This window comes from Tenebrio molitor, chromosome 5, assembly GCF_963966145.1.
Source record: "Tenebrio molitor chromosome 5, icTenMoli1.1, whole genome shotgun sequence".
Lineage (NCBI taxonomy): Eukaryota > Metazoa > Arthropoda > Insecta > Coleoptera > Tenebrionidae > Tenebrio > Tenebrio molitor.
Window position 1 is genome coordinate 7,903,261 of NC_091050.1, and position 14,185 is coordinate 7,917,445.

The 14,185-nt window shown below is 35.3% G+C and overlaps 1 protein-coding gene across 1 annotated transcript; it reads left to right on the top strand.

The window, feature by feature from the left end:
• Positions 1-3,762: 3,762 nt before the first annotated feature.
• LOC138131726 (probable tubulin polyglutamylase TTLL2) lies at positions 3,763-14,164 on the top strand. Its single transcript, XM_069048907.1, has 11 exons — positions 3,763-3,954; positions 4,156-4,257; positions 11,599-11,715; positions 11,766-11,869; positions 11,914-12,088; positions 12,137-12,413; positions 12,462-12,664; positions 13,108-13,265; positions 13,315-13,487; positions 13,535-13,605; positions 13,653-14,164. Exons 2-11 carry the CDS (start codon positions 4,177-4,179, stop codon positions 13,947-13,949), a joined length of 1,656 nt encoding a protein of 551 aa, XP_068905008.1. The 5' UTR covers positions 3,763-3,954; positions 4,156-4,176; the 3' UTR covers positions 13,950-14,164.
• Positions 14,165-14,185: the final 21 nt, after the last annotated feature.

Below are 14,185 nucleotides of genomic sequence, written 5' to 3' on the forward strand. Positions count from 1 at the left end.
GAAGAGACAACATAAACAAAAGTCCATAAAATTCTGTTATTAGGCAACCCACCATACCCCTCTCTGCAAAAAAGCGTCAGTTAGGGGAAAACATATTTAATTTGTCAAATCAATGTGCAACGGTATAAAAAAAATCAAATGCACGCTTATGAAATGTCATACAAATGTCAACTCTACCCTACCCACACAGTTGCCACATAAATTTTCGAACATAGTTGCCATACTTATCCACAATCATTTTCAATCACCCAATATATACGCAATTTAGGATAATTATGGAATATGAAGAAAATCTTTTTTTGCTTTTGGCCTTTCGTTAACGCGGAAGAGGTTTTGGAAATTACAACTAAACTACCTGTAAAACTAAATGATCCTGTTATTGATGTGGGAACATTGATGTGTCAACTTTCAAATGTGAGATATTTTAATTATATACTGTAGTTAATTCTTATATCTCCTGCTGTAAGCTTATAACTTTTAATCTACATTTTATAAGAACTTGTTGGTTAAGAAAACTAAACGAATCGGATGCTTTCTAGCTATCGACCCATCAATTCAACTAACTGATCAATAGCCAATCAGTCACGAACTCGTTAAATCAATTAGATTTCTACTTGTCTCATATGATACTAAGTTTCAACATACAAAATGTCGGTGACAGGACTAATCGTCTCAATTCGATTGACACTCAACTGTAATCTGACATAAGACAAAACCCATTTGGCAATTATATTAGTTTAATTGATCAATTCATCATAAAGATCATAAAGTTGATAAATCGAAATGTAATAATAAAATTATTGACTCTTATTAAATAAATTATTTCTTGTGGAAATGTTGCTACTTGGTTTTTACTTTTAAAAATCAGTATCATCAGTCCAAGGGTCATCAAATAAACTATGACATGTAAGAACAAGAGTAAACATGTAAATCTTAGGACTCTCAACTAAACACCATTCAGGTGTAATGGGAAGCCATGGTTTATTTTTTTAATGTTGGACATATGTCCGATTTCTGTCACTGAAGTGCCTGACATGTGAACCTATCAAATTGAACATAGCATGTTGCTGAATTTCCCGCGATGTCTGAGTATTCTTCTATAGCAAACTAGTAAAACTGACAACAATGCACTAGACATTGCCACTATTTATAACCTCAAACAAACTTAGAAAAACATAACCTAATTCAACAGACAACTTTACTGCCAAATTAAATGCAAAATTTCCGTGGCCTCCTATTATGCCAAAAAACATGAATGTATTTTATGTACAAAATATTGAGTGGAAGTAATGATTAAAAAGTAAACGTACATATAGTAATTGAATAACTTTAACAATTTAAACGCTTAAAATTTATAATACATCAATACTTCACTATCGAACCGTATCATTGTCAGTCATCTTCGAGGGTGCACGTTTCTTCACGTTCCATTCCATTACGCTTGTTGCTTGGCAGTCCTTCAATCGGTGACCTTTACCCAAGCTATTGAAACATAATTGCGCCATTTTGATTTGTTCGTTCTTTGTTCTTGATTAGCGGAGAAGAATTGATCACATTTGTAAATCTTATGCGCGTTTTGACAGATAGGACATGGATAATTTGCATTGTTTGATGAATCAGATGTGTTATTCGTTTTGTTCGGTTTTGTTTTTGATGAATTTTGATCGGCGATCTTCATTAAGTTTTGCCCACGAATTGGATGATTTGATTTATTACGAAATTCGTTTCATTCTCCCCGAAATTTTGGTGTGGTTTCTGCGCAACATATTTTCTCCAAAAAAATTAATTAAGATTCTTGTGACTGGGCATTTTATTGTCAAGCAACGTGGTGTCCCGCTGATATTTCCTATTTAACCAAATATACCAAACATCCATTAGCATTGCCTATTGGTCTATTGACGCTATATATTCGTAGCACACGAATATGCTGTCCGAATGTGTCAGTTAAATCTTCTAGTTCTTCAGGAGTGTTGTCTTGAACTTTAGGAATATTTATTATGGAAAATATAACAATGATGCAAAATAGTGTTTACTTTTAAGAATGTCCCAACTACTTGACAATTCCCTTCTAAAGTTTCAATAAATCCTGTAACATCATAAGCATGTCTGGTAGATAAAACCAATTGTCTTGGTCGAACTCTGCATTGAGACTAATGCTGAATATAAAAAAGTTGACAAATACAGAATATACAGGATATCTATAAATGATTGTCGAGTGAAGACAGTTTTAGAAAAAATTATGATTGTGCCGCCTTTTTGAAATAGATTCCCAATTCTAATTTATTATTATCTGTCGCTTCTGACAATGGAGTTTTATTCGCGCTTTTCAGCTTTCAGTTTTCGTTCCTTAGATTCGTTTTATCACAGTTAATCAACATCTAAAATCTGTACTTTTCAATACAAATTGCAAATAGAGCTAAACAGACTGGCAAAATTTGTGAGGGTAGGATTTAGCTAACAACCTAACCTGAAAATGGGACATTTAGATTTGCCGAATTTATTCTATATTCTCGTATAAAGCGGCACATTCAAAATTTGACAAGTTTCCGTAGCAAGTTGGACCAGACAATCATTTATAGATACCCTGTATGTATATAGAAAGAATAAGGCAAGAATTCAGGTAGAGGATCAACGATATAGCTATAGTTCTGTAATTTTAGTTAGTAATTATTAATTAATAAATCATAATAATTGAAACGTTTATGTTTGTCCATGTTAATTAAGTTCAGGTTACTTAATTTAACCGGTCGACTTAAGTCATGTTTAGCGGTTGAGTTAGCTAGGCCGATCGGTAGAATTAATCTAGTCGAACGGGTGAATTAATCCGTCAATCGATCGAATTGCAAAGTGTTTTTCGCATAATCCATTTTGTAGGTGTTACAATTTCATTTCGAGATTTTAAAAGGTCGATAAGGATCCTATCCTGATGTAATTACATTAATTTGAAGAAGGAACCATAAATGTCAATCTTGTAGAACAACATTAACTAAGATTAGTCATTGAGACTATCAATAACGTTTGACAACGGATTTAAAAAAAAAATCAATTTTTACGCCAATTCTTGCATGATAGTAGAATGTATTGGCCAAGACAATGTTCAACGGTCTTAATAAAAATAGTTCCGGTATTGGCATAATTTATTGATTGGTTCAGATGTAAGAGAAGATTTAAAAATAGACACCGGAAATTTGATGTACCCAGTTGAGATGCGTTTTGTCGTCAATACCAAGGGTAGATCGTTTCGTATTTTGGAACAGCCCAAATAGTTTCCGGTTCGTTGTAAAAGTTTTATTGAAATAAATCGCCAATTTCACATAATTTTATGCTGTCAGGCAATCTATTTTTAAAACCGAGAGAAACTTATTTTTATCGCGACAATAGATTATAAGTCAATAGTAATCTCATTAGTTTGATTTTTGATTAACTAAATTAAGACATAAAATCGAATTCGCCAATTTTGAATTTGTCCCGCTTGCAATTAACACGTTTTAAAAATATTTTGAAAACTTTCCGAGCGTTCTTGTTATGTGCCCTGATTAAAACGCAACGAGCCATGCAAACCATGAAATCTCGGTAACAACCACAATCTGCGAATCAGAATTGTTTAAAATTATTACTTCGGTTCTGTACACCCGAGATAAAAGCGGTGTCAAGGTTTGATCGACGTTAACAACCCCTACAGCCTTGCGGCGCTAGTACGGCCCTGCCCCTGCGTCTATATAAGAATTTCCTGCTTCCTGCTAGAGCATGAATGAGGCACATGTCTCCGTTGACAACGACTGCGTCTGGTCTAGCGTCACGACGCTGAGAGCTGAATTTTGTAGTCAGTGAACTCGCTCACGATACACCGCGTGCTTTGCCGGAATTTTAATTTTCTATATGGATTTCCTCATATTTAGGTTAAAAGTGTCCGATCGACTGTGATTTGTGTACGAGGGTGAAAGATAGAAAAAGGTGCACCCTGGATCCCGAGTGCTCGCTTTTCCACCCCCTTAAGCCCTCCAACCGTTTTGCAAACTTTGTTCATTGCCAGTTCAATACCGCACGCGTGCTCTCCTTGCCACCCCTCGATCCTGGCCAGGACTATTGTTGCTAAACAAATAAACATGTATTTGTTGTTTTATTGTAGTGGGTAAGGTCGCTTTTAAATTGCAGGATTCGACCTGCGTAAGGATAATGTTCGAGGAATGTTTTGGTGACGGACCGTTTATATTTAGATTGAACGAGAGCGGGACAGGACCACAACTCCTTACTCAGGTAAGTTGAGTTAGATGCTGACATTTCACGTAAGTCTGCATATGCACAACGTACACGCAAACCCCACATAGTTTCCTTTCCGCTTCGGAACGGTTCTTTCCCCACATAACTCACCTCCGGTGACAGAATATTGCGGAATCGGAGCTTCTTAGTGTCACACGAATTTGTTATTTACACTCGATATGTCGAGAATTCATGCCAAAATGTGATTCTTTTGCCAAATAACATAAAAATGCGTTGTAAAAATAAAACATTGCTATGTAGTCAGAAACCAAGTTTTCCATTCTCCATCGCTAAGATTAATGGTAACGCAACCGCTAACCACAAACAAACAAGAAATAAAAAGTTCATGCCGATGTCATTTAACTGTCATTTTTTATTTTTATGCACATGGATACTAGTTTGTTAAAACTTGATTTATCCGTATCACTTGATTTACCTTGAGAAAAACCGCTTTTCAAAGAGAGAAAGTGAAAATTATTCTGAAAAAAGTCTGTCTTTGATGATTGTTTCTTTATTTATTTAAAATTAATATTACACTTTCAAAAAAATGTAGAATGTAGTAATATTCAAGTCTAAATACTACCTGATGACTTTTAATGGTTGAGACAAATTAGTGGGTTGGCACTTCCGAATAATGGGTACATCTAGTCATTTGTCAAAGAGTTGTCTGTTGATTCACTTTCTAGGTTAAGATTATAGGAATAAATAATGACAATTTGATTTATTTTGACTTTTCAACACTCATATTTGAATCTAATAGTCAAGTGTACCAACTTAAAATCGTGAATGTGTTGTCAACCGAACAAAAATAATATCAATCATTAAAAGTCACTGGAGAAATTGAAGTTTTGAAAAATTATGAATCGATAAATATAATGGAGCTAATATCGATCAAATATTTTTTGACTTAACTCATGGTTTGCATGTAAAAACCGTTCACGTTGTTTTGGCCTAATGGATGGCCATGATTAATTTTTTTAACGTTGCACACATTGTTTGATTTCCGTCACTAAAGTGCCTGACATGTTGCTGAATTTCCCGCGATGTCTTGAGTATTCTTCTATTGGAAACTACCGGGTGATCAAGAAGGACTGTTTAAGTTGGCAATACAATTAAGAAAATTTTTATTTATAACACTGTAACTGGATATGTTTTGTTGGTTTATTTGACAAATATCTGATATAGGTATAGCATTAACAACGACAAGCCACCAACAACCGGAAGTTACTCCTGTTATACGATTTAAAATACGATTCAGTGTTACCAACTTAAACAGTCCTTATTGATCAGCCCGTAGTAAAACCAAGGAAGTAAAACTGACAACAATGCACTAGACATTGACACTATTTATAACCTCAAACTTAGAAAAATATAACCTAATTCAACAGACAGCTTTACGACCAAATCAAATGCGGCCTCCCATTATGCCTAAACAATGTGAATGCACTTTATAATCGTGTAATGGTTCTTTTGTTGCATTATCTTGAGTTAACCAGACAATTTTTTGTTAGTTGTCTATAAATAACACAGTGTAACAAAAATTAGTTCTGTACCTACATTTTGTTATATGTTCTACTGTCTCGTGTTAGGTGAACCTTTTGTTCATTGCAACTTTTACAAAATAAAAAATAAAAAATATTTTGTGATTTCAAAATTTTCGGTTTTGGATTTTTTTTTCTCTTGATTTTATCACCCGTAATTGTAAAATCCTTTCGAATGTTTCACATTTAGAGAATACTTCTCAGTTTCTAGACACAGCTTTAATTATTTTTTGTATCTACCAAAATTTGCAAAAATGAAAGAAAATCTATTGTATGCTTAATAATCTTTTTAAAGAAGCAAAATACGCTAAAAGAGAGTTACAGAATATTTTATCTCGCGAAGTTTTTACAGCTATAGTGTATTCACAATGAATGTGGATAAGGTGTGGCTGTGATTTATTTTTATCATGTTGCATAAAGTGACTTAATTTTATATTTTTTCCTGTCAGAAATATGGCATGACTGTTCCGTCATTCAATGTTGTCTAATTTAATTTCATTTAAAAAATTCTGTTTTTAATCAAGTATTATTTAATTATGATTCAACTCGAAATACGTTCAAGTTGGCGACGATGTTACCGTTTCCGTCACATAATTTAATCTTAATTAAAATCAACCTAACCTAACACGAAAGCTATCAATTTCTATCAGGGAATTTTATTTGTTCTGTAGTTACTACCAACAATGTTACCAGATGTCATAGCCACCCCTTATCTACATTCATCGTGAATAAACGATATCTTGTAAGTTTTTAAGTTGTCTTGCGATTGACAATTGTTAAACTTAGCACATAAGAAAATTTCAACGGTAGAGATAACACTTGAGAGACTCACCCACTGGTCAAAATTATCTATTCGTGAACGAGAAAAAGTTAGTGTAGGATGTGATGTTGTCATGATGGCATTATTCCATTACAAGTTACTGTCAAAGAATTGTTTCGAACCATCGAGTTTGAACCTAGTTTGTTTAGTTTTTTGGTTCTTGAGTCGAATGTCCAAAGACGGTCGTTTCAGCAAGATATTTCAATAGATGTAACGTAAAAATTGTGACAAAATAACACAAATTTAACTTTTAAATGTCGTGTCTTACTGGAATCAGTAATGCCACATTAATTTCCATTGAATTTGTAGCAGTTAGTTTGTAAGATACTTATTGTAATAGATCTTTACGTCCTCACGCAACAACACATTCAATATACAAAAATTGTCACCATTTAACACGCACGTAATTTTTAAAAGTCGTGTCTTATTGGAGTCTGTAATGCTACATTTACTTTCCATTAAATTCGTTTTTAATAACAGTTATTTTGCAATAATTATAATAAAATTTGTATTTTGTTTTGTGTCCTAAATATTTTGTACTTCACTCTGTTGGGTTGTAGGTTTTTAATAATAATAAAGATAAAATCGTGTTCAATGGCATATTAACTGTTCGTTGTAAATTACTGATTATTGACATTATCATTACACCAGTCATTAATACGGTCATAAAGTAGGTTATTATATTTGTCTTCATCATTCTGAAGCACAGGTAATTTTTGCAGGTTTAATGTCGGATATGTTCACATAACATTTTATATGGAACGGTCTCTTACGTCATTCCTTTGTGTTGTTATTAATTATTATCTTGCTGAAGTTAGAATAGTGCAATGTAGAATAGCATTGATCATACATATCGAGAGCGATAATGCAAAACTTAATAAATACATAATTGGAACGAAATGTCAAATCACCCAACATTTTTCTTTTACTTTTACAGTCACTTACATTAATTTTCATAATTACTTTATTGTTCAAATATTGCAAAATGATTAATGTACGCTAAATCTAGTTTGCATATAGGTACTTGGCTATTTAACGGTCAGTTAGAAGTTAAGTAAAAAACAAGCAGGTATTTATTATTACACTGTGGCAACAGTTTGTCAGTGTCATTTGTTAATTTAAAGGCACTTATGTATAACATAAGTGCAAACGATCTCAAACCTAATAAATAATTTGTTGTACAGGAAACTGTAACAAACACATTTTATTGTTAATTGAAACCCGAGCGGCGTGAAAATTGTGTTATTAAAAATTTTAATATAACGAATTAAAAGCGAAGGAAGCTATAATAGAAGAATTATTTGCACCATTGACTAACAGCTGAGGCAAGGTTTGAACAGGGAGACTTGAGAATGTTAAGATTTATGACACCATCCAGGCCTTGTAGCTTAATAAATGTACCGAACAGAATGGACTTTTTATTTTTTCCAATTACTTTGAACATTACGGAACACCGAATTTAAAAGTACAAAGTTGATTATGAAAATCGTGTGGTCCCGAGTAAATTTTTGAAGTTGAAATAATCCGAGCCAACTTTAAAATTGCAGACATTGTAAATGCACAAACATGCAAAAAGTTTCGTAAGTTTATTATGATTTATTTTCCTGCGAAATAATGTATCTTCCGTGAAGTAATGCATTAAAATTGCGAGCTCGTTTGTTTTAGGCATACTGTGTCGAGTCATGTTCGATAACTTCGAAATAAAAATTACCTACATTAAGCAGTCTGACATAACCCAATCATTTTAAATTTTCTACCTTTCAGCAAGGCAGCTAGAAAAAAATGATTTGCTAAAACGAAAACACATTTCTCTACTTCAAATTGTTCCTTTATTTCATTTTTCATAACATAACTCGCTTATCTGTAATAACATGTTTTGTTGTCGAGCAGACAGCAATTTAATTAGACAGTTAATAACTAAAATTTCTAAAATGCCATAAATTAATCTAAACTTTTTTATGCAAATATTAGCTGTATTATGATAATTTTTACTTGGATTTTTCACATTTCTCTGTAATAACTGTTCAGATGTTGTCAACTGATTTTTTTTTAAACAAACATTTTTTTTAAATCGAGAAAAAAGCTTTTGAATGATTTAATCACATTTGCGACAAATATTTCTTATACCCACACTGATTGTTTGAACATTCCTTTTCATCAGTGCGTTCTTGAATGCAATTTTTTGTTGAAATCCCCCGTACATTTTACAAAATGATAATTTTTTCTTAGCTTAATAAAATGAGAACCCAAATGTAGTCCCCCTTACCCAATTGTGTTCAGAAACAAATCCGTGTTTTTATAATTTCGCAATTATTGAAATCATTTCATTGTAACAACAATAGGTACTAATAATTATAGATAATCCTATACACAAAACTTGAATCACTTAAACAACAAATTTACCGGAATAATTTAATATTTATAGCTGTTTATACCGTTCAATTTGATTGTCAGTTTGTGATTTTGTAATTGGAGAAATCATTAATTTGTAAAATTATTTCACGTCATTGAAGTTTATTGAAATCATGATTGTTCTACGTATTGCACCAATCCTGGGAAGACCAATATTTCTGCAGGATTAAAATGTTACATATGGGTTTGACGTTTTCGAAATACAAATTAAGTCACAACAAAGGAATCAATTTTTCTACCAAGACTGCCAAGTACCAAACTTCATGTGTACGAGGGTGTATCGATATGTTTCTAGCTTAGTGTAAAAGCAAACTGTCTACCAAATAAATATTATTTTATTCAACACGATCACCCATCAATGCACTTGATACAACAAATCTAAACCCTTGAAAAAAATCTTTCCTGGTCTGTGTACTGGGTTTCTAGAGCATCAATCTCTCTTTTCACGTAGATCACCCTTTTAAGACTTTCTTGAGTTTTGAAAATAAGTAATACTCCAAGTCAGGAGAATATACTGGATTGATTTTCCCGCCGGTCTTTCTGCACGAGAAACTTCTTGAATCAAGAACCAGCCCATTTCCATTCTTTTGACATTTCTTTGGTCGCTAAGTCATAAAAATGAATCCATGATATTGATCCATCGTAACTATACGGCCAAATTATCTTCAAATTGACTGCAAATTGATTATATTTGTGTACTGGTCCATTCTGCTGATAATTTTCTCATACCCAATTCATTATTAATGATACGAAAAACGCGTTCATATGAGGTGTTCAAAGTCTCTGATATTCGTTTTACAACGGTTCTTCGATCTTCTAAAATTTAATCATCGACAACATCGACGTTGCCTGTTATCAATATAGAGAAATCGGTCTTTCACCTCTCTGCTCCTCTTTATTTTTTTTATCCACTTAAACGCTACACCTCAGTTTTTGATGGTAAAACAGGAAGGACATTCATCTGATAATGTCGTCAGGGTATTATAAAAAATGTCTTTGCCAGATATCCCCTTCAAAATAACTACATACTTGAATACTGAAGGGTACTCGATTTCGTAATATGGTTTAAAAAAAAGTGTGTGCTTAAGACTACACCACAGAAGTGAAAACTTCTTTGACGTTCGTAATTGATTTTGAGTAATATAATATATTACATAAATTATATTATTATGAATTATAGTACTTGGAGGAATCAAGAACAATGGGCTTGTGATAGCTAAAATACGAAATAAACACTTTGGATTCTCCACTCAAAATCTGACTGTTTCCCGCGAACTCACTCGAATGAGCCTTTCTCCTCGGAGCGTGTGACGTGACGCGTGACGGTGAAACTAATTCACTGCCCAGGAATAATGTGATGGTGCGCCTAAAGAAGTTTTCACTTAAAAAAAAATAATTCGAAAACGACCGGAACTTTTACACTTATCACTGTTTAAATTTAATTACCATGTTAGCGGCATATGCTTTTGTTCATTAGAAATGACCAAGGCTAACTGTTTATCGATATCCCCTCGTAGCACATGGTATAATTTCGATAAAAAGTGATTAAAAACGAACGTAAAAGTGATTATTTCGATTTTATTGTTTGTTTTTACTGGAATTTGTACGGGGCTATTAAAAATGTCAAAGTTATGACGGATCTTGCAAAATTTTCGTAGACGTCGGATTGTTTGGGGGCGACGCAAGCATTCCACTCGCTGAAAGCTGTCAAAAAGTGGTGTTGATTTCTGAGATGAATGCTTTGTTATTAATAAATAAAGAGGCACACCGCAACGAACTTTGCAGGTCAGGGTTAGATAGAATCTGAATCTATCCCAGTCGCGTGCAAATCTCGAATTCATTAAATACTACAAGTTATATTTATTAGGTTGTGAGTAACTGTGGGGTTTGCGTGATTCCTGTTAGCCTTTATGATGCGCAACCTCTTTAAGAATGAATAGATAACATTATGCCGCAGATCCTAATTCCGTCAGACCTTAATACTACCAATCAACCAACATAATTATGGATATGTAAAGTTCAACATTAACTTTGTTACCAAATTAAATTTAGATAGCCGACCTAATGGAAATTTGATTTATTCCGAGCCAAATTAGAACCTTAAAATAAACTGATAACGGAAACCCATTACGGAATGTTTCAGAAATACCCTATTGACTAAACAAATCAAGTAAGAAGATCTACTCGAGCTTCTTCCTTGGACCACCAGAACAATCTCCTCCAACTTTCGCCTAGATCGGGCACAAGAAACATTCTCACTCGAGCACTTAAATGTTGATTTTTTTTGTTAACGTGGTCGTCGTTTGATGGGCGCTTGTTCGAAGCCTAAATAATTTTACGTTACATTTGTCTTAAATAAAAGGTGATCATCGGCTGTAGAACAGTATCGACTGTCTGGCGTCTTACTCGATCTCTTTTATATATTTTTGCAATGATTAAAATTTTATAGTACCCATTATCCGCGGCTAATTGATAGCGACGAGCCGTGTCCAATAAATAAATAATGCTTTGAAATTGTAGACAAACGACCAACCCGGTCCGATTTTTGAACTGTTCCCGTTGCAGGTTTGCTTAGAGAGGGGTTGGCGAGAATTCAACTCCGAAAGCGGAGACCAATGGAACCTCTGGTGGAGGACTTCCGGCTTTCCGGTCAGCCACCACCGGAACCTATACGCGTGGCAGGTAAACCAAAAGCGGAACGCAATAGCAACGAGTAAACTAAACACTTGCAGTACATCAATCACATACCGAAGGGTTCGGCGATTTGCAGGAAAGATAATCTAGTCCGGTACTTGCGCTGCATGAGGAAGGTTTACGGATCGATATACGATTTTAGGTAAACTTGACGACAATGTTTCCCGGTGTAAGTCAGTTTTGCAGCCCACACGGCTACAATCTTCCCCTCGAGTATACGAAACTGGCGGCGGAATGCAGCAGAGGAGGTCGGCCATTTACTGGGAAGAACGACGTTCACGACAAGCTCATGGAAGAGAAACCGATCTGGATTTGCAAACCTGTTGCTCAAAGTCAAGGCCGAGGAATTTTCCTGTTCAGGGTAAGGGTGTAGTGTCGACAACAAAGACAACGAATGTTCCCCTTCCAGAAACTGAGCGAGCTGAGCTACGACTCCAATACGATCGTGCAAAGGTACATAGAGAAGCCGCTTCTGATTGGTGGGTACAAGTTTGATTTGAGGCTCTACGTCTGCATACCGTCGTATCATCCGGTCACCATATACATATACAGGGAGGGTCTAGCTCGTTTTGGCACTGACAAGTTCAGCCTGAACGATCTGCGAAATCCATTCCGTCATCTCACCAATTCGTCTATCAACAAGCTAGGACCGGGGTACACGGAGATGAAAGATAGAATCGGATCAGGTGAGGTGGTCGCGTCAAACTGATTCTGTCACTCACTCCAGATTACAGGATGCAAGTGGACCCTAAGACAGTTGAGAAGGTATTTTCAGCAAGCGGGAATATCTGACTGGCTCCTTTGGCAAAGAATTTCGTCATTGGTCATTCTGACGGTGTTAAGTCATGTGAGCCAGATCCCACCAACTGTCAATTGTTTCGAATTTTTCGGATTTGATGTGCTAATTGATAGTTCTCTGCGACCGTGGCTTCTAGAGGTACGCTCAATTTAACAATAAATGATTGTAGCAATAAATGGCTTGTAAATTTTTTGTTTAATCGCCATAACGACTGTACAACAGATGCAGACTTATTGTTTCTATGATTGAATGACCTGGGCGTGAAGTAAAAATAAACAATAATTAATCGGTTTTCATTATGCAATATTGATCAAACCAAAGTTGACAATTCTTTCCTAGCGTTCCAATCACGAACGTCATAATTTCCAATTTATTTCCGTCTCTTCTAGTTACTTTTATTAGCATGTTAATGACATCAGAAGATAGTAAAAAGTCTAATTTCTATCAAACTCCGCGGCTCGAATTTCACTGAAAACTTCAATTTCTTCAAAAATACGGCGCACGTGATCTGGCGATTATCAAAATGACTGTCTTTATTTTGATTGGTTACGTCAAACTGCACGCATCTAAAAATGTTTCAGGTTAATTTGAGTCCGGCCCTTAGCAACGACTGCGACGCCGATAGATCGGTGAAGAAGCCAATGTTGCACGACATGTTTGACCTATTGGGACTGCCCCTCTACAACACCGGCCTCTCAGTTTTTGACATCTTTCTAGACGAGTCCAACGAGAACGACAAGTATGTTTTTCCCAAACCACGCACTCGATTCTATTGAGCAAAGTTTTAGCGAGGAGGACGCAGAAAGAACAAAGAACACCGCTTTCAACAGTACATTGTCGGTTTTGAACGCAGCAGGCAGATGGCGCAGAAAACACAGGAAGATGTCGGCGAAGCAAATCAGCTCGAGATCCAACTCGGCAGTTCGCGCCAAAGTTCGAACAGTTTCCGCAACTACTCCCAGTAAGTTCCAACCGAAACAAGTCAAACCGTTAACAGTTCCATTTCAGACATTGTAAGTCTGCCAAAATTAAACTACAATCTGCCAAAAACCAAGCCAAATTACGATTCAAACAGAAACGTGAGTTTTGACAGTTTTGCGTTACGCAGCTACATCTCTAGTTCTAGTACGATGAAGAAATGAAGAAGATGGGAGCTTCGAAGAAGTGGGGCAACGGACGCGACTGGAATTTTGCACCGAGCAGTGAAGGGGGTTGGATTCGCATTTGGCCCATGACCATAGAAGTTCCAGTGAAGAACGGCAACGGACCCAACATCAAACAGATGGTTTCCAGTGTGGTTAGGTTTACAAAGTGCGCAAAGGAGTTGGCGAAGAATCATCCCACAGCGTCCGAGTGTCAGCTGAACGAGTTTTTGCAACAAGAAGTGGAGATGTCGGGGGAAATATGGATACCACCAGTTTAGGATTTAAGTTTGCAAATCTTTCTGCTACTGCTGCCGGAGTTGAGTTGTAGCAATGCCAAAAACAAGTGATTATTAGTTGCGCTATTCACTCACTCTTCATCGTCTTTTCCTCGTCTCTTCGATTTAAGAAATTCTCATTGTTAACTATTAGTGGTCCGTAGTGTTATCACTGCCTCAAAATTCTTCGAAATTTTAAATAAATCTTACAAACGTCAGTATTGTGTTTTTATCTAGCG

Coding starts and splice junctions, on each gene's coding strand:
- LOC138131726 (XM_069048907.1), top strand. CDS start 4,177: ATGTTCGAGGAATGTTTTGGTGACGGACCGTTTATATTTAGATTGAAC. Junction 12,089..12,136: donor GAGGAATTTTCCTGTTCAGG/GTAAGGGTGTAG, acceptor TTCCCCTTCCAG/AAACTGAGCGAGCTGAGCTA. Junction 12,665..13,107: donor TGCGACCGTGGCTTCTAGAG/GTACGCTCAATT, acceptor AAAATGTTTCAG/GTTAATTTGAGTCCGGCCCT.